Raw genomic sequence first — 20974 nt, forward strand, 5'->3', positions numbered from 1 at the left:
TTTCCCTGTTTTAATAATAATGCAAAAAGTTCAAAAATAATTGTTGTTTTGAACTTGTTTTGTATTTATTATTGAAAGACGGGATATCCCAACACTATTGGATCATCTCTGGTATAACAGAGGGAGATAGTTAAAAACTATGCTGTGGGGTAGCGTCTGGTGACTTCATTGAAACAGTGGGAAATTAAAAAGAAATTCGGCAAAAGAAAAAAGAATCAAAATCTAGTCTGTGCAAAGTACCCATAGGTTAGCTTGAAAAATTTTGGCAGGCTAAGTAGGCGAATTGAGTTTAACCTGAAAGACAAGCGTGCAGTAGTTTAGAGTGCTTTTACTTTTTTACTTTTACGTGCAAAAGGACGAGGCGTTTTTCCGACTCACCTGACATTTAAAATTCATGTAATACGTGGGAATCTATTTAACCCTAAGCTTTTCAGATTCACGGCGGCAGATTCACTTCGAGCCAAAAGATTGGCGACACCAGGACTTGAACCTTCGTCCTGAAGAACATTGGATTGATAGTCTAGCGTTACATCTACTCTGACTAGTGTGGCTCAATAGTTCAGGGTAGGGCAAAAAAGGAACAAGTTATCAAATGTCAGATGGCATTGGGGGTTTTTCTTTTCGACATTAGTTTGTGTGCCAACTCTTTACAAGTTTCCCATACTCTTTGGTATAGTTCTATAAGCTATTTATTTGGATATTTAATTTTCATGCCGTAAAAACGAAGAATTTGATTACCTGTTTTCCAGATTGATGGGCCTCACTCAAATGTCGTCCAGAGTTTGATTTAAGAATAGGCTAAAGCCACCAAAAGAGTTTGTGAGTTTCACCTTATGGGAATTAGTGTCTTTCTCCTTTAATTGTCCACCTCTTTTGGATGTATTCCCCCAGTATTAAAAAGATGGTATATTTATTTTGGTCCAAAAGGCTTCTTCCATCCAGATTAGTCATCACTCTATGTAAGTCTTACACAAAACCTGTTGCTGAATAAGGCTTGTCACTTTATACTGGTGCCCCGGAAGTCCGCTCTAACGCCACTCCGGATGATCCAGATGGGACATGCTTCAGCTCTGAAGCCAGACTAATACCTCTAAAGGCAGGTTTTGAACTCGTGTCAAAGACTTATCTACAAATTATGAGGAGCGTTTATTTTTATGGCATCGTTTGTTAGGGTGACAAGGCAAACCCGTACCAACCCAGCTTGGTCTGGTTATTTAGGGGAGGAAATTCCTAATTACTCAGGCATTCCATCTGTAAAGAATAGCTTATTTTGGCTCTGCACATCCACCTAGAATTACCTCTAACAGAGCTATTTCATCAACGATTTTTCTCCTTCTATTCAAGGAAAAGTTCAGGTGTTACTGGAATGTGGCTATCCTCCAACAAAACCTGGTATTTCCGCAAAATTTGATTTTGGTGTAAAGATAGACCTGACCTAATCTCCCAAAAGTGAGTCCAATGGCGCAGTCCAATTTTTTTTTGCGTCTGGTATGCTTTCTGAGATACGACCTAGCATTTACAAGGGATAAAAACCGGATTTTCCGGTTTTGGAAAGCCAAACTATAATGCAGACACTTTAGCGTTACCCTAGTATCTACGCCCAGGAGAAAATGAGTGGCAAAGACGGTAAAAAATTGACTTCATTAACCCCATTTCATCCGCTCCAAAAATAAAAAAGATCGCTATATCCAAAACTTGAAAAATGCAGGCTTTACCAGACGAGAGTTCAATGCTTAAAAGACTAGTAAAAGACGGACAATTTTTTAAAGGATTTGTAAAGGACGGGAACTTTCGATGGGGTTGGTGTTGCCAAGTATGTTATAAAATAAACAAGACTCAAGGCATTGTCTGTTCTGGTTAATCTTGTGTACGAAAAAAAGTAAACAAAAACAAAACTGGAAAGTCGATTTTGTCCATTTTGTTAAGAATTACTTCAAACTCTTCATTTATTCCAGTTACCACGTGCAAATAGGTGCACATAGGTAAAGCTGCTATTGGGTGGGTGGGGGGGGGGGGGTCATAAGGTTTTCGAAGAGGAGGGGATTGAAAACATCAATAAGATGAATGTTCGGATATTAATTCTCAATTTTTCTTTTTGTTTATAGAAAAACAAACGAAAATTCAAAAACAGAATAAACTAATATAGGAAAGTGAGGAAAGATACCAAAAAATTTTATTTGAAAAAGGATTAGGTCCAATCTGTTATTTTTGTACTTAAGGAAAAGTTTGAAAAAAATGAAACGTATATGGGATATTCAAGAGCGGATTCAGGATTTTTGTTCGGGGGGGGGGGGAGGGTTTACCCGATTTTTCGGGTAAACATCCTGCGTAACATCCCGCGTAAGCTGATCAGAACCGTTTTTTCGACTAATTTTCGACTCGGTCAGAAATTTTGGGGGGGGGGGGGTTCAAACCGGGTAACCCCCCCAGGATACGACCTTGGGGATATTGTACATATTAAGGATACTAAGAAAGAGACTTGTTTTGGGTTCTGCTGTATACCGTAAAACTGACTAAGCAGACTGTTCTCTTTAGTCTTCCGTTTCTCCTAACTTTTTTTTGAAGTTTCATATCATGACACGTAATGTTTTTTTTATGTGATTGGTTGTTAGAGTTTAATTTAGTATGTGGTTTCATTACCTAATTCTGATTTCTTAAAGTAATTTAGAATCCACTTCTCTATTTTTATTCTTATGCTTTCTGCAGCATGCGCTCGCCACCTTGGATTCTGGTCTCCTGCTAATTATTTCTTTCGTATTTTGATCCATAGTAAATGATTGTAGCATTAATTTTGTTTATTATCTTTTTTTTTATCTTTTAGTTGGAATACTCCTTTAGTCCAATACCAGGCAAAAAACCCTTCTCAGTGATACATGCTCTCCATGACCCTGAAAGTCCAGATTTCATTGGCCTACATTGTCTCCTACTAAGAGTGGAGCAACGGGAAGATGTTGAGATTCACGTACCGCTACCTGAAGCTGAAGATTCGTCCTTCGTCACACTTCTTGAATGGGTCACTTTTGATTATGGTAAAATTTAAGGTTTTTTACTCATGTCCATATCTATTTAAGAAGAAAGTATGTTTAATTAACGAACGCTTTGTATATTTTATATTTCTGTAGATATCCGTCCTATCTCGTTAAAACGTTTTGCTTTGGCCTCCTCCCATGAGGTCTTTAATAGTTTTAAGTTGATTTTCGGTATTCTGATCATAATCTAATCGGGAGGAGGTCTGTCCTTCTCTTATAACCTTACGGTTAATTAGAAGAACTGTTCTAGGTGTAAGTTATTGGTCCATCTAAATTAAATATCGTTGGAAATTTGTATAGTAAGGCCATAATAAGTATTCCTTCGTATTCCTGCATTATATCACTAGAGTTTTAAGAAAAGAGAACTCAAAATAAATCTAATAAGTAACAACATGTGCCAAAAAACTTCATAACGCAAAATCAATGGCGCACAGGATCGAAAATTTCATTGAAATGCCCCCCAAAACTGTGTTTTTGTCTTTGAATTGGAACATTTGTCCTTTGTGCCGATAGGGGTGTGGCTAGTACATAAATCAATTTCTTGATTTTTAACAAAGTTAATTTTTAAGGGTTCTTAAAGTCCCTATTTTGAAGTAGGAGGTAATAATGGCAGTACGAGCATCCTAAAACAATATAGTATGTGATTAGAGCTGCGACTTGTTCCAGGCTCTGTTCGTCCTTCCTTCATCACACAAATACGCATCATCCCTACTTCATTCTTCTTGACAGTTCTTCTTACTCTCGACGGCCGCAGAAATTTTCCCTCTTTTCAATGGAACTCTTTCCAGCTGAGCCGATATATATATATATATATATATATATATATATATATATATATATATATATATATATATATATATATATATATATATATATATATATATATATATATATATATATATATATATTATTATTATTTATTTATTTCCCTCAAAAACGAGGAGTATAAAAGATAATTAAATAAATCTTCAAAAATCCAAATAACACACCATCAAACATAGCAACAATTTACAAGTTGCCCAAAAGAAAACCTAATCAAATGCAACAAATAGTAATAATGAAATCATGCACTTTTTAAACTATAGAAAAAAAAGGAAAAAGATTATGAACATAAAGTATATTTTCAGATTTACGGTAAAAATTATTTATTTTTACCTTGGCTATTTCCAACGGCTCTTTAATTTTAAAATTTGAAACTAATTCAGTATTACTAAAGGAAATTGGAAAACCAAGTAAAAACTTACAATATTTAAAATAACAAACGCGAATTGCTGAAAAATCACAAATTTTAAAATCTCGAAGAAGAAAGGAAGGATAAAGAACATGCGGGAGGGCTACTGCATTAAAAAGAGAACCTAGAATTTCACGACGATAAACACCACGTAGCCGTATTATGGAACCAAACGCCTTTCTAATTTTTTCTTGAATATGTAAAATTAGCATCGACTTAGATTCACAAGCTGAAGCAGAATAAGGTAACCCAAGATAAACAACAGCATCAGAAACCGGAAATGATATATTTCTATCGCAAATTAATTCAGCTCGGTCATTAACATTAACGGGAAAATATTGACATTTTTTAATACTAATAGAAAGGCCACGAACATTAAGCAGACTAGAAAGGGAATTAAAATTCTTAATTAGACTAGCTTTAGAACGGCTCAATAGGATAATATCATCAGCATATGCAAGAAAAGACACATCCCGTCCCCAAGAAATAAGGGTTGTAGATAAAGAACGAAGACACTCCGCCAGACATGCGTTAAATATATAAGGAGATAAAACCCCACCCTGTCTCACGCCCCGACCCACGGAAATTGGATTAGAAAGAGAATCAGAAGTATGTGCAAAAATTTTTATCCTAAGCCCCGAATACCAAGATCTAAGAACTCTAACCACAGAAAGGGGAATCCCACCAGAAATAAGAGCTGAAAGAGCGGAAGCATGCGAAATATTGTCAAAAGCTCCTTTTATATCAATTAAAAGTGTATAAAGTGGGGAGCCAGTAGATCTTGACTCCTTAATTATAGTATCAAACGTTGCATGCGCATGGTCGCAACCCATTCCTTTTTTGAACCCTACTTGATTAAGACCAACATCCAAATAATCAAAAAGATCCTTTATACATAATTCAAAAAGTTTACCAATCATAGAACCCTTCGTTATCGGCCTATACGAATCACAAGAACGGAGATCTCTTTTACCAGATTTTAGAATAGGAGTTACCACCCCAATCCTAAAAGACGGGGGAACATTACCAAACTTGAGAATAAGATTAAAAAAAGTCAACAGAAGAAGAAGAAAAGAAGTTGGAGCAAATTTCACATGATTTGAAAAAATCCCATCATGGTCTTTAGAGGATTGTGGCTTTAAATTACGGCATGCACCCAACAAAGAATCAAACGAAATAGAAAAATCATGCGAATTAAAAGAACTGTTTAAAATTATATCAACATGCGAAAGTTGTTCAGGATCATCACAAGATTTCGAAAGGTTTACAAAATGAGTTTCCCACTCAAAAAGAGAAGGGACATTCTTTTTAGAAGGTTCATTAACTCTCTTTGTTGAACGTAGAGCTTTACAAAGTTTCTTTTTATTCATATCAAATTCAGACGAAGCATCCATAAGCAAAATATTATTATGACGACGAAGCTCCGACTGGAAAATTGCCTTCTTTTTTTCATGCATAGAAAAGCCGGATGAAGATCACGCGGTTTTCCACTATTTTTCCAATGTCTAAAAGCTAATTTAGATTCATGATTAGCATGTACAAGAAACGGATTTGACGACCAAAAAGGTTTTTCAACATTGGGTTTACACTTTTTAACTCCAAAAGTTTCTTTAGCACCATATTTTAAGCAATGTAATAACTGAAGATATATGCAGTTAAGCTCAAGCTCTATGTTATCTTTATGACACTTCAGAATATCAGGTACAACTACTTTTCGAGCTAAAGAATCAACTTTATCTTGGTAAGCCGGAATCAGTTTTTCATCCCAGATAATTCTCTCAAAATATTTAGGGCGAATTGGAATAAAATTAGAAGCAGAAACAGAATCATGAATTACAGAAAACGATGTCAAAAACTGAATAGGTAAATGATCACTTATCGGGAAATCCGGGATAACTTTTACTATAATAGATGGGGAAAAATTAAAAAGTACATGGTCAATATTACTCGTACTCCCACTCCAATGAGAATAAGTAAAATCAAGTGTCTTACGGCAGATATTAAAATTTGGTAAAGATGAAAATAAAATTGTGCTACGTTCATTTACACTCTCAAGATCACAGTTAAAATCACCAAAAATAAAAATACGTAAACTCGAATCTAATAGGGCAATAAAGCTACTAAGTCTATGGCAAGCTGACGTAAAGGCTTCAAAAGACGAATCAACATGATAGTCAGTAGGCAAATAGCAATTGACCAAAACACAATCAAAAAGTTTGCAGGCAAGAAAAGACTCATCAGCACAAGATAAAATAGCACTAAATTCTTTAGGAACAAATGTAGCAATGCCACCCGCAGGGCGGCCTCCGGTAGGCCTCGCAGGAACGGTAAATATATCATGTAGACTTGAAAGGGAACTTAACATATTCAAAGAATGGTCCAACAAATGATGCTCTTGCAAACATAGTATTGAACTATTTTCAGAAACAAATTCATTCAGCACTACAAATTTGCCAATGACTCCATTCGAATTAAAGGACGTAATCGTAGAACCAATATTCATTTAAAAAGCTTTTTCATAGCAGGGCAACTGAAACTGTAAGACGGGTGGTTAGTTGAGTTGCAATTTGCACAACGAATGGGGTTAGTACATGGAGTATTCTTCGTTGATCTATGATTTCCACTGCAACGAGAACACTTCAGAGTAGAAGAATCACAGTTTTTTTCGGTGTGAGAGGGACTTTGACATGCGAAACATCGTTTTGGAAGCACCTTGTCTTTCTCAACTCTGTAGAGCTCGTAACCGAACTTAATCCCATGGACGATATAATATTTTAAAAATGCTTCGGACTCAAACGACACCTTTATTGTTCTCGACATTCCAAGGCGCCTGAACTCCAGAATCCCAGGCAAAGTGGCTGCTAGAGCTTCAATGTCGAACTCGATATCCACACCACGGATTATTCCGAAAAACTTAGGCTTTCTAGTATTGATAAGACAATCAGGGAAGGAATCCTTTAGATCACAAGAAAACTTTTTCCCAGATTCAGCCGCCACAGTGATAAAAATCAAATCATTGGTCTTTTTTATTTGCTTTATACAGCCCGAGCCGAATTTGTCCAATTCATTTTTCCTGGAAACAGGGTCACGTAACGAGGCTGGCGGATTAGCGATAGTAATAGTCTCTACTGAATCAGAGCTGATGGGGAGAGGAGGCCAATCAGGTGAATTTAAAGGGGAGGGGAGGGGGAGCCCAAGTTGGCTGAACACTTCGACAGCGAGGACTGTAAGTCTTGTTCAATTCTTTCAAGAGAAGTAATGGATTTCTCCAGCTTTCTGCCATAATCACTAACAAGTCGATCCAAACGTACATTGGAATCAGATTTTAATAAAGGGCAGTCTCTGAATGAGCAAGGCACTAATACAGGCCATTTGAAACCTTTCTGGTCAAGATCCGTGACCATCTTCATAATATCTTTTGCTGTAGCAAGTTCCGCAGCGTTGCCACGTCTCATTACTCTCTTTATAGGAATTCCAGAAAATTTCCAAAGCAGATTTTTCGCATTCACCAAAGCCTCAAGGCTGTAAAAGTTCGCCACAGTTTCAATAAGCTCCGTTTCTGGAATACCATTCGCAAATGCATCGCAAATAAAAAACAGGGCAGAGTTCACAATTACATGAGAAATCCCATCTGTAATTACGAAGGTTTTTGAAAAATCACAGAATGAATCAGAAGAATCATCGCAGGCAAAATTATTCCGCTTTACCTGTTCATTTGGGCAATGATTATCAGTCGAATCGTTAATCACAGGTGCTTCCTGGCTAACAGCCAAGAGAGGTTCTTGAGACGCAGGGGTTACGGCATTCAGTGGCGTCAGCATATTTATTGAAGAATTTGGGTGCTCACTCTCTATTGGGTCACTAGAAAATTCGGTAGCGGCTTTGCAAATAGAACAGATCCAGTTAGGAGTATTCTTTCTATCGGAAACGGTGATCCCTGAACAAGAGGGATGAAACAAATTGGAACACTTAGTGCATTGCAACAGCGTGCCTTTCCCCAAAGAACGTTCACAGTTAGGGCACACTTTTGGAGACATAATTGGCTTGAACAAAAAAAATATCACCCCAAAAGACAAGGGAAGCGTCAGCCCCCGTTACCTTATCCCCGCAATTTAAGGGAGACTCTCCCGGCAGGTACAACGGCACTTGCCACGGGTTTACTGCCCCTCTTCTGCTTGTCAATTATGGTTACGCAAAATTGAAATCAGCACAAATCTATTTTTGTAAAGTGTAAATAAATGTCCAGAAACTAGGTCAGTAGATTACAACATTTTTAATCCGTATGAAATGTTATGACAGAATGGTTGCACAATTACTCCGGTCACTGAATTAATTTAGGATCCATATATATATATAATTTAATATTCTGTAATTTTTTTTTTAATTAATTAATTTAGGATATATATATATATATATATATATATATATATATATATATATATATATATATATATATATATATATATATATATATATATATATATATATATATATATATATATATATATATATATATATATATATATATATATATATATATATATATATATTATATATATATATAATTATATATTTATAATATTTAATATATTTCTTATTATTATTATTTCTTATTTTAAAATTACCGGGTATTTAGTAATCATCTGAACTTTAACTTCCTTGCCATTGCTATTTTTTCCTTTCTTTTTTTTTGTGATTTTATATACATTCCTGGTGTATCCATCTCTTGTTACTAAATTTTACTGTATTCTAGTGTATATTCTCTGTTTTCTCATTTTTCTTTTTTTAGTATTGTGTAATTGTATTGTTTATTGTATTTGTGGTACTTCAACATTATATTGGCAGGGCTCCAACAAGCTAAGCTTCTTGGCCCAAACAAACGTTATTAGTGCCTGTAAAATACCATTCTGGTATGAATAAAATGATGATGATGGAACTAACAGTCCTTTGTTTAATGAGCGATGACCATCCATGTCACAAATATGTGGTACAAGTTGAAAGCATTAATATATTTTCCGTTTTAAAATAATTTCAAAATTGTTTGTAATTGCTAAAAGATTTACTATGCATTGTAAAAAAGAAACGCTTCATTGTCAGTTTCGTTGATATTTTAAATTTTTATTAAAGAAATAAATTTCCATTTAATTTCTATTAACTCTCAAAGTTTCCTCTATTTTACACTTCTTTCTTTTACTTTTCGATTTACTGCTTCAGTTGAAAAAAGTAGCAAAATGTTTTGTTTTTTTTCAGACGGTGCTACTGGATGGAGCTGGGGAAGAATTCGACGTTTGGCTTTTTCTAAGGGAGTGGATTTTGCCTCCCTCCTTCCAAAGGGAGAATCCATTGCGTTTATTGCTCAAGAACCTTTTGCGATGGTTTATGACAGTTTGAAACCTCCCGAGATTGAAATGAAAGAACCTGGAGAAGAAAAGGGTAATGTTTTTAAAAATTCTTCTAGTCTCGTCAACAAATTCTAGGTAGGCACATCTGTATCCTTCTGTCGAAGAAAAGTTCAGTCCTTACATATGCGACAAAAAGCAGAATCACTTAAAGCCAGGGGTGTTCCGTTTTCTTAAAATAACCCTCGTGAGGTTGAGAATAAGATGCCCCAGATCGAAAGTCTTTTTAATTTCCTCTACCCTCCGACACATTCTGGGTTGACACTGCTGTGTTTTCCTGCCAAAGAATATAGATGCTGAAAAAAGGCGGATATGTTCACATCAAACCAGGCCACTGCATCCCTCAAAACGCAAATCATAAAAAAGGCATTTGGTTGAATAGTAAGAATACAATCTTAACAATGTCTTTATATTTACTGGCAAAGTCAGTTTAGAATTAATACCAGTAGATAAAGGATAGTTTTCACATACGAAATCAGTTTTCCTGAAACTACATTTGAAACTATTTTCCGTTCAGACTGTTGCTTCCTTTTGACGTTTGAAACAGGTATTACTTTCACTGGCTCAATCAGCACATTTTATGACAGGCGTAATCTCCAATGATGCTTGAACTTGGAAATATTATTCAAATTGCAAAAATATCTTTTTTGCGCCAAAATGTTATTGTATGTTAAAATTATGGCAATTTTTATGTGTTTTATTGAAAGAGAGATTTTGCTATTTTTCTTTGAAGATTTTGGGCTGAATGTGGTCAGCGTTGTTGGCAATATCTCTGACTTTGTCACTTTCGCCTTAATGGTACGTACTTGTAGTTTTGTAATAATTCAGCACTACTTAAAAGTAGATAAAAATCAGACTTACTTAAAATTTTCTTTACTCATGTAAGCTACGTAACTACGTAACGTAACGTAGCTAAATAACTCATTAGATGTTACGTAACTGCGTAACATAACGTAGCTTACGTAACTCATTACGTAAGTTACGTAATGTAGCTACGTAACTCATTAGATTGTTATGCTCTCTACTGGTATCAGTGTTGATATTTAAGCTATTCACCAGCCTAATTAGCTTTTCTTTTTTTTAATTTCACAGCTTGATGTACTGGTTTGAACCCTGACTTTATGTAGTCAGTTTATATTGTTTCTTTAACAACTTCTAAAGAACATGCAATGTTTATGTTCGGAAATAGAAGTTTTTTTTAGAAGAATCCCAGGGAGAATCCCCCCCCCCCCCCCGTTGCTTGTGGGTTGGTATATAACAATAACAATTGCAATCGGCAAAGAGTTGGAAAGGGGAGAACTGGATAAAATTTGGTTGTCAATTTTAATTATCGAAAAGGCTAGGTTTGCTTGTGAGGCTAGGCCTCACAAGCGACAACTACTTTGGTGTGTGACATCACGCCGTTTGTAATTTATTCCGTGTATGCTGTACAAGCAAAAGTTACGCTGTGTATGAAAGTAGCAGTTACTTTGGAGAATAAACTGAGATGAATAGTTTTTTGTTGTTTTTTTTACACTTGCTTATGTTTATTTCAAAAAACGGACACGTTAAGAGAGTGTGGTATTAGCATAGGAATAATAATAATTGTATAATTTGGTAATTTGGGTCTTAATGCTGTGGCTAGTTCTCTAACTGATTTGCTGCTGTTCCTTAATTCTGTTCATAATTTGAGATAGGTGGCACCATATCTTTGCTAGTTAAATTTGGAGTACGTTTCCCTTTTTCTGAGAACTTCAAATAAATAGGCTCATAGGCTCAAATTAAGTGAAAAGCTAGAGTTTTAAACTCTTGGTGAACTAAGGGTTATAGCCTGATCAAGTTGACTCAATCAAGACGAAGTCTCTCATTTACGGCCTCTGAACCGCAAAACGTTGACCAGAGCCTCTGTACGGCCTCTCTACAGACCGTATTATATGGCCTGTACAGAGATGTTGCTTGTTTCGATCTGACTTCAATCTTTTTTCGGTTCGATTATATTTCTTAGTATATTACTGATAATTTCCGCCAGTATTTCCTTTGTAATTGCATTTCCACCTAACTGGAAGTACAAAACTACGGAGGGCTTGGATGTAGTTTTATGTTGAAAAGCGGAAAAATTTGTTCCAAAGCGATGAATGTCGCATACCTAATGAATAGACTAATAAGTGCTGTTTTGCTAATCTTGTTGGTAGGAGTTGGGCTCTGATTTCGTTTGATCACACTGTAAGTTAAATAAATCCATTTTCTTAACGTTGAATGCTATTACCAGCTTAGAAAATGGTTCGTTTTGAATCGTAAAATATATTTTACTTTTGTAATATAGTGCGAATATTAACTGTTTGAATATTATATGTCTGTGAGTTGTTTTCTGATACGATATTAATTGATAAACTATAGCTGTTGCTTTTAAGAGGGTGCGGTACGATAATTCCCGCAATATAACACGAGGGAGGGTGAATTCTATAAACTGTTTCGTGTGTCTAAGTTGTCTTGTGATATGTGGTTTTCATAAATTATATATGTTGCTTTGATCGCTAAAGAAATTCACAGATTACTTTTCATAAGTCGCTAATCATTATTTAAATCACATTGTTATTTCAATTCATTATTGTTTAAATGAGTATTTAAACAATCATTTAAACAACATTATTGTTTAAATCAAACCATTGTTTAAATTACAAATCACTGAAATGATAGGTACAATATGATAATTTACGCAGCCGAAATACAAGGTAGGGTGATTGCTTTACACCCTACCTTGTGATTGTGAATTGTGATTGTGATTGTCTGTATTGTCATTTGATATATCATGTACAACTCAGACATACATAATGGTATGTAGCAGTCACCCTGCCTTGTGTTTTGTTATCTGATTTGTGATACTGGACTTGTATAAAAACAACAATTGTAGCTTATGAAGCGTGAATTTCTTTCGTTTTCATTTTGTTTCTTCTGATTTTTTCTCATCTTTTTTATATGCGTGTTAAAGCTATTTTTTTATTATTTATATCTTTACTTTCTTCTCGTTGATAAAGGCATTCAGGTGTGAAGCCAAAATGGTTGGACTTATATTATTACTTGTCCTCTTTTTTCTTTTTTTTTTTGCAAAGTTGAAAGTTAATTATGAGGAGCATGATTTGGGATCAGCTGAGACCAGGTAGCGCACCCAGTATGGTCATAATAAGAGAGAAACATAGCCACTAATAAAAGTTGTAGTAAAACCACTCTGCATGAAAAACTGCAATGAAAAACTTTCTGGGTCGTTTTTTCAAAATGTCAAGTTCGTGTTTTGAATGTCTTAGTTATTTATAACTTAATAATTTACCAATAGCAGCGTAGTATTATAACACTTCATCTTCCATCTAAGTATTCCCATGACGTAGCTTTCGCTAAGGTTCCTGTTTCCTTTGTCTGTGTTCGTTCTAAGAAGCTTTATCTTCCTTTAATTAAATGATAAAGGGGCTGATTTTCACTGTGCTACAAGATCCCTGACGATACAGATGAACTGAATATGACTGAAATAATCAACTGGTGAACTGAATAATGTACTGAATGTGGTAAGATGAACCAAATGTGGCTGAAATAATCCTTAATCTAATGAATTATTCATCAATGAAAATTTAGGTCACTGAAGTAAACTAAAGATATAGTAAACTGAACATAGTTAAGATTTATTCTGTCAAGGGGTGAGGTCTTATGAATGATAGAGATAGCGTTGATTTTTGATTTTATTATAACCATGCTGATCTTTGGTGCCTCTTTTTTCTTTTTCTTTGTTGTCTGAAGGTCTTTGTGTAACTTATCCTTGCATCCTTTTGATTTGTGCATTAAGCTTATTTATCGAGCTCTAATCTCTTCTTGATAGGTTTGCAATTTTGTTGTAATCATGATTATTTAATATTTGATCCTCAAATTCTCCACATTCAATAAAAGATTGAAGCCATGCTTTAGTTTTGGCATGGACTAGCCAAAAAGCAAAGACTAACTAGATGATGGTTACTTGAAGAGCAAGCCCATGAAATTGCAAGGAACGGACGAACGGTCCCTTGAACGGGTGACGCTGATGTGGAACACGATGAATTTCTCAAATGACGCCGATGCAAAGTGACAGTTTAATTGCAACGCCTTAATTGCAAAGTGACATTTAATTACTTAGTGACAATTTAATTGCAAAAAATTAGCAACGGCAAGGAAGTTAAAAGGCAACTTTAATTGCAACTTCTCATCATAGGATTTATTCACTCTTAATCTGAAAATGAGTATCAGATTTAAAAATGGCAGGTTTCACAACGACACAGAGAAAAATAAAATCCCAAAGAAAAAAAAGAAAGGAAAAAAATGAGCAAGAGCAAGGAAGTTACAAGACAATTTTAATTGTGATTTCTCATCATAAGATTTTTTGGCTCTTATTCTGAAAGTGAGTATCAAATTTAAAAATGTCAGGTTTGAAGCACCGGTTTGAATCTGAAAGTTAAGGCGTAGCAGAGTAATGATTTCTTTAGACATGACTGGGAGCTGGGAACGATTCACACTGGGGCATCCAAAATCTTTAGCCGTAAGTCTAATTATGACTATATTTATGAAAGAGTGAAGCAGCTGATTCTTGTGGGTGGTTATTTGTTTAATTTTTTGTGTTTTTTCATTTGTTTTACTCTTTATATTATTTGTTTATTTCGAATCATTTTCCAGAATCCAAGCCGGATTATCTTTGGTTTCAAACACCCGAGGATGTTACTGTCTACTTCAATCTCCCTTCTGGTGCTATTAGACAAAATATAAATTTTGAAGTTCATCCTCGTCGAATTCATGTTTCCTTCAAAGATATCCCTCTTCTCGAAGGAGAACTAGGAGGAGTATGTCAGCCTGATGCTTCTACATATATACTTTCTGATCAAAAGTAGGTTTTGATTATTCATTCTTTTAATTTTCAAGTGAGTTTTTAGGGCTGTCCGTTGAGTTAAAGCTTGTCTTATTCTACTTACATCATAAAGCTGACATTATTTAAAAGTTACACTACCTGATTTACCTTTTTCCAAATTGCTTATTTTACCTTAGGTAAAGCATATTTATGCTTCGCTTGTGGCTTGAAATTATGTGGAAAAGCTGATTTCCTTAAATTTTTCTCCTTCAAGCACTTTGCTTTCTGGCTCTATTTCAGCTTCTAATACTACTGATTGGAATACCTACTACTGATGTACTACTTTATTCTGATGACGGTGACTGCATATGTGACCGAAATATCTAGTATTTTTATGTGAAATTCATCACTGTATATTAAAAGGATTTATCCCTATTTGAACTTTTATTTATCGTTATGGAAATGCATTGTGGTCATCGAAATCATTTACGTCAGACCATTTGTCATAGGGAAGTTTTTAGAGAGAGGGAATCCCTAATCTCCGATGCTTTTTTTTTATAATTTGTATGCTTACCATTTCTGTGATTGACAAGTTCTGCTCTTTGCAGAACCTGCCTGTTTCGTTGGTTAAATGGAATTTTGACGTCTAATTTAAATCATATCGTATGAAGATCAAATTAATAACAGAAGTGAACTTAAATGAAGAAATTAGATTAAAAACAGATAGAAACTTTAATGAATAAGAAAGTGACCGAATGGATAAAAACGTGGCATATGTGGCCGAAATATCTAGTATTTTTTTGTGAAATTTGTCACTGTCTATTAAAAGGATTAATCCCCACTTGAACTTTTATTTATCGTCATGGAAATGCAGCGTGGTCTTCGAAATTATCTACATCAGTCCATTCGTCATAGGGAATTTTTAGAGAGAGGGAACCCTAATCTCCGATGCTTTTTTTTTATTAATTAAAAAAACTTTTTCCACAAAATAAGTTTTTCAAATAAACGTAAAGAACTCCGTTAAACAAAAAATGAGCAAAATAAAATCAAATAATATACCAAGCGTGAAACTACCACAAATAAGCATCGATAAATAAATGAAACCCAAAACGAACAGAAATTACAATAAATAACCGAATCAAACTCAAAACGAGCAGAGATTAACATAAGTTGGGCTCAAAACTCATATGCCTTCCCTAGGCCAGAACACAATTTGCACTTTACTGATTAAAATATAAATGTTTTTACTTTTATAACTTTAATAAATCAAATAATATTAACATTTTGATTACTAAATATCAGTATATGTATATTAAACTGACAATGCACATTCATTTGTATTTTTTTTCAGTACAGTGCAAATTGTGTTCTGGCCTTGGGAAGGCATAGGGGTTTTGAGCCCAACTTATGTTAATCTCTTCTCGTTTTGAGCTTCACTCGGTTATTTATTGTAATTTCTGTTCGTTTTGGGTTTCATCTTTTTTTTTAACAATGCTGATTTATGGTAGTTTCATGCTTGGTAGATTATTTGATTTTTTCTCATTTTTTGTTTAATGGAGTTCTTTGCTTTTCTTTGAAAAACTTATTTTGTGGAAAATGTTTTTTTACTTAATTTCTTTTCGTTTTATATTGACATAGTCTTTTCAGAGAAAAAGAAAATAATGCTTTAAATATTTTCGTTTTTTTAAGAATTTATATTTTGGCCTGCTATTTGTATACTGGAGAAAAATTTTCAGCAATTTTTAACAACATACACACTCTTAAAAATTTGGACACAAATAGTAGCGTTTAATTTAGTTTCATACCTCCTCTAGTTGAACTGAAATGGGAAACTTGATACCATTCGCCAAAAAATCTGTTTACTTTCTTTGATAGATTGGATACACTTATGCTATTTTGATTTGGTTAAATTTTAAGAGCAGAAGCAGCCCCAAAAGTTTGAAGATAATACCCTCAGTCGTTCTTGGGATACTGCTGTGATGCCTTATTGGTAATTAGCATTTACACAGTGGATTTTGATTTAATCTTATGGCAACATTTAGTTTTGAAACATAATGTCAAATGGGAGGGGGGGCGGGGGAAGGGGATTAGTTTCCCTCCAATCACTTTCGGCTATGAAAAAGGGCATCATCCCTTACTATTTTCAATCGAATGAACCCTTTTCGAAGTTCCTACGACAACTCCTTCGATACAAAGTGCCCTGGTCTAAACAACATCAACAACAAAAAAATAATACATTATACCCACATCGGTCTTTGCTATAAAATTCTACGACAACGCCTTCTTTAAAAACCTTATATGCCCCCAGCGCATAACTTAAAACCCGTGCCCTGAGGGATGTGGGGGAGTGTCCTCCCCAAAAACATTTTTTCTATCTGAAAATCAACTACGCTGAACAAGTTGGCTATCTCAAAATTTCGAGTGGATGTATTTGGGGGAATGAAGGGCGTGTGGGGGGGCTAGTTGCCCTCCAATCACTTTCTACTATTAAAAAGGGTACTAACCCTTTGAATTTCCAATCGAATGAGCCTGTTTTGAAGTTTCTGCGACAACGACTTCTATAAACACCTTATATGACCCAGGGCATAACTTAAAACCCTTGCCCTGAGGGTTGTAGGGGAGTGTCCTCCTCAAAAACATATTTTCTATTTGAAAATCAATTAAGCTGAACAAAATAGCTATCTCAAAATTTTGATTGGATGTGTTTGGAGGAATGATGGGCGTGGGGGGGGGGGAGCTAGTTGCCCTCTAATCACTTTCGACTCTTAAAAAGGGCACGAGACTGTTGAATTTACAATCGAAAGAGCCTGTTTGAAAGTTTCTACGACAACGCCTTCTCCTTATATGCTCCCAGGGTATAACTTAAAACCCTTGCCCTGAGGGTTGTGAGGGAGTGTCCTTCTCAAAAACATATTTGCGATCAGGAATTCAACTACTCTGAACAAAATCGTTATCTCAAAATTTTGTTTGGTTGTGTTTGGGGGAATGATGGGCGTGGGGGGGGCTAGTTGCCCTCAATCACTTTTGACCATTAAAAAGGGTACTAGTCCTTCGAATTTCCAATCGAATGAGCCTGTTTTGAAGTTTCTACGACAACGCCTTCTATAAAAACCTTATATGCCCCCAGGGCATAACTTAAAACACTCGCCCTGAGGGTTGTGGGGGATTGTCCTCCTCAAAAACATATTTTCTATCTGGAATTCAACTACGCTGAATAAAATGGCTAGCCCCCAGGGCATAACTTAAAACCCTTGCCCTGAAGGTTGTGGGGGATTTTCCTCCTCAAAAACATATTTTCTATCTGGAATTCAACTACGCTGAATAAAATGGCTATCTCAAAATTTTGATTGGATGTGTTTGGGGGAAGGATGGGCGTAGGCCAATCGACTGAGCCTGTTTCCAATCGACTGAGCCTGTTTTGAAGTTTTTACTACAACTCCTTCGATACAAAGTGCCCGGGTATGGAGTAAAAACACATTGTGCCCACATCGTTCTTTACTTCTAATCTTTAGAAGTAAGAAATCTTTGTTTCTACGAGAAATATTTCAATAAAAACCTTATATGCCCCCAGGGCATAACTTATAATCCTTGCCCTGAGGGTTGTGGGGGAGTGTCCTCCTCAAAAATGTGTTTTTTATCTGGAAATCAACTACCCTGAGCAAAATGGCTATCTCAAGATTTTTATTGGGTGTGTTTGGGGGAATGATGTTCCCTTCCACATCCAAAATGATGTTTTAGATGTATGGGGGGGGGCTAGTTGCCCTCCAATCACTTTCGGCTACTAAAAAGGGCACTAGTCCTTTGAATTTTAATTGAATGAGTTTGTTTTGAAGTTTCTACGACAACGCCTTTTATAAAAACCTTATATGCCCCCAGGGCATAACTTAAAACCCTTGCCCTAAGAGCTGTGAGGGAGTGTCTTCCTCAAAAACATATTTTCTATCCGGAAATAAGCTACGCTGAACAAAATGGCTATCTCAAAATGTTTATTTGATGCGTTTGGGGAAATTAGGGGCAGGGGGGGGCTAGTTGCCCTCCAATCATTTTGACTATTAAAAAAGGCACTAGCCACTCCAATTTCCAATCGAATGAGCCCTTTTCGAAGTTTCTGCGACAACGCCTTCTATAAAAACCTTATATGCCTCCAGGGCATAACTTAAAACCCTTGCCCTGAGGGTTGTGGGGGAATGTCGTCCTCAAAAACATATCTTCTATCTGGGAATCAACTACGCTGAACAAAATGGCTATCTCAAAATTTTGATTGGATGTGTTTGGGGGAATGATGGGCGTGATGGGGCCTAGTTGCCCCCCAATCACTTTCGAGTATTAAAAAGGGTACTAGCCCTTTGAATTTCCAATTGAATGAGCCTGTTTAGAAGTTTCTACGACAACTACTTCTACAAAAAACCTTATATGCCCCCAGGGCATAACTTAGAACCCTTGCCCTGAGGGTTGTGGGGGAGTGTCCTCCTCAAAAACATATTTTCTATCTGGAAATCAACTACGCTGAAGAAAATGGCTATCTCAAAATTTTGATTGGATGTGTTTGGGGGATGATGTGCGGGGGGGGGCTAGTTACCCTCCAATCTCTTTCGACTATTAAAAAGGGCACCAGCCACTCCAATTTACGATTGTATGAGCCCTTTTGAAATTTCTTTAAAAACACTGTCAATAAAAACTTTGTATGCCCCCATGCCATAGATTACAACCCTTACATCTTGCACCTGAAGGCGGCTCAAATACGAATCGAACAAATATTAAAGACTTCCTTCACCCTAGACCATCAAGGACACCTATCAAAAGTGATTCCATGGGCTTGGGAAAATGGTGGGCATGAGAGGGGCGTTAGTTGCTATCCAATCACTTTCAACTATTAAAAAAGAAACTAGCCCTTTCAATTTCCAATTGAATGAGCCCTTTTGAAGTTTCTACGACAACGCTTTCAATAAAAAACTTTACATGCCCCTAGGACATAACTTAAAACCCTTGCCCTGAAGGCCATGGGGGGAGGGGATGTCATCTTTAAGGACCTAATTTGCGAAACATACGACTACCTTGAATCGAATGGCTATCTAAAAATTTTGATTGGGTGTGTTTGGAGGAAAGGTGGGCGTCAGAGAGTGGCTAGTTGCCTTTAAATCAATTTTGACTATTAAAAAGAGCAAAAGCCCTTTGAATTTCAGTTTGAATAAGCCCCTTTTCACGTTTGTACGACAAAGATTTCAATAAAAACCTTATATACCCCCAGGGCATAACTTATAATCCTTGCCCTGAGGGTTCTGGGAGAGTGTCCTCCTCAAAAATATGTTTTCTATCTGGAAATCAACTACCCTGAACAAAATCGCTATCTCAAAATTTTTATTGGATGTGTTTGGGGGAATGATGGGTGTGAGGGGGGCTTGTTGCCTTCCAATCACTTTCAACTATTAAAAACGGCACTAGCCCTTTGAATTTCCAGTCGAATGAGCTTTTATTGAAGTTTCTACGACAATGCCTTCTTTAAAAACGTTATATACCCCCAGGGCATAACTTAAAACCCTTGCCCTGAGGGATGTTGGGGAGTGACCTCCTCAAAAAAATATTTTCTATCTGGTAATCAACTACGCTGAACCAAATGGCTATTTCACAATTTTGATTGGTTGTGTTTGGGGGAATGACGGGCGTGGGGGACGGGGGGGCTAGCTGCCCTCCAATCACTGTTGACTATTAAAAAAGGTACTAGCCCTTTTGATTTCCAATCGAATGAGCCTATTTCGAAGTTTCTACGACAACGCCTTCAATAAAGACTTTACACGCCCCAAGGGCATAAATTAAAATCTTTGCCCTGAGGGTTGTGGGGGAGTGTCCTCCTCAAAAACATATTTTCTATCTGGAAATCAAGTACGCTGAACAAAATGGCTATCTCAAAATTTTGATTGGATGTGTTGGGGGGAATGATGGGCTTGGGGGGGGGATAGTTGCCCTCCAATCACTTCCGAATTTTCAAAAGGGCACGAGCCCTTTGAATTTCCAATCGAATGAGCCTTTTTTTAAGTTTCTACGACAACGACTTCTATGGAAAAATTATATTCCCTCAGGGCATAGCTTAAAACCCTTACCCTGATGGTTGTGGGGGAGTTTCCTCCTCAAAAGTAAATTTTCTATAAGCAAATCAACTCCGCTGAACGAAAGTGCTATTCCAAAATTTTGATGGGCTGTGTTTGGCGGACTGATTGGCGTGGGGGGAGGGGCTAGTTGCCCTCCAATCAATATCGACTATTATAAAGGGCACTAGCCACTCCCATTTCCAATCGAATGAGCCGTTTTCGAAGTTTCCACGACAATTTTTCGATAGGAAGTGCTCGGGCATGGAGAAAAAACCAAAAAACACACATTGTGCCCACATCGTTCTTTACTTCTAATCTTTAGAAGTAAGAAATCTTTGTTTCTTTGACAAAGATTTCAATAAAAACCTTATATGCCCCCCGGGCATAACTTA

General features: G+C 36.1%; 1 protein-coding gene across 2 annotated transcripts in view; it reads left to right on the forward strand.

Moving 5' to 3' along the window:
• The window catches only part of LOC148943659 (nudC domain-containing protein 1), a 188495-nt gene that overhangs the window by 35804 nt on the left and 131717 nt on the right, over positions 1-20974 (forward strand). For both annotated transcript variants that reach the window (XM_089100915.1, XM_089100916.1), the window contains exons 4-6: positions 2822-3029; positions 9511-9693; positions 14328-14535. In XM_089100915.1, coding sequence (XP_088957041.1) covers positions 2822-3029; positions 9511-9693; positions 14328-14535 — 599 coding nt within the window. The remainder of the gene's footprint in view (positions 1-2821; positions 3030-9510; positions 9694-14327; positions 14536-20974) is intronic.

Source organism: Artemia sp. Qi Xiang Cuo, chromosome 15, assembly GCF_049724085.1.
Source record: "Artemia sp. Qi Xiang Cuo chromosome 15, ASM4972408v1, whole genome shotgun sequence".
NCBI lineage: Eukaryota > Metazoa > Arthropoda > Branchiopoda > Anostraca > Artemiidae > Artemia > Artemia sp. Qi Xiang Cuo.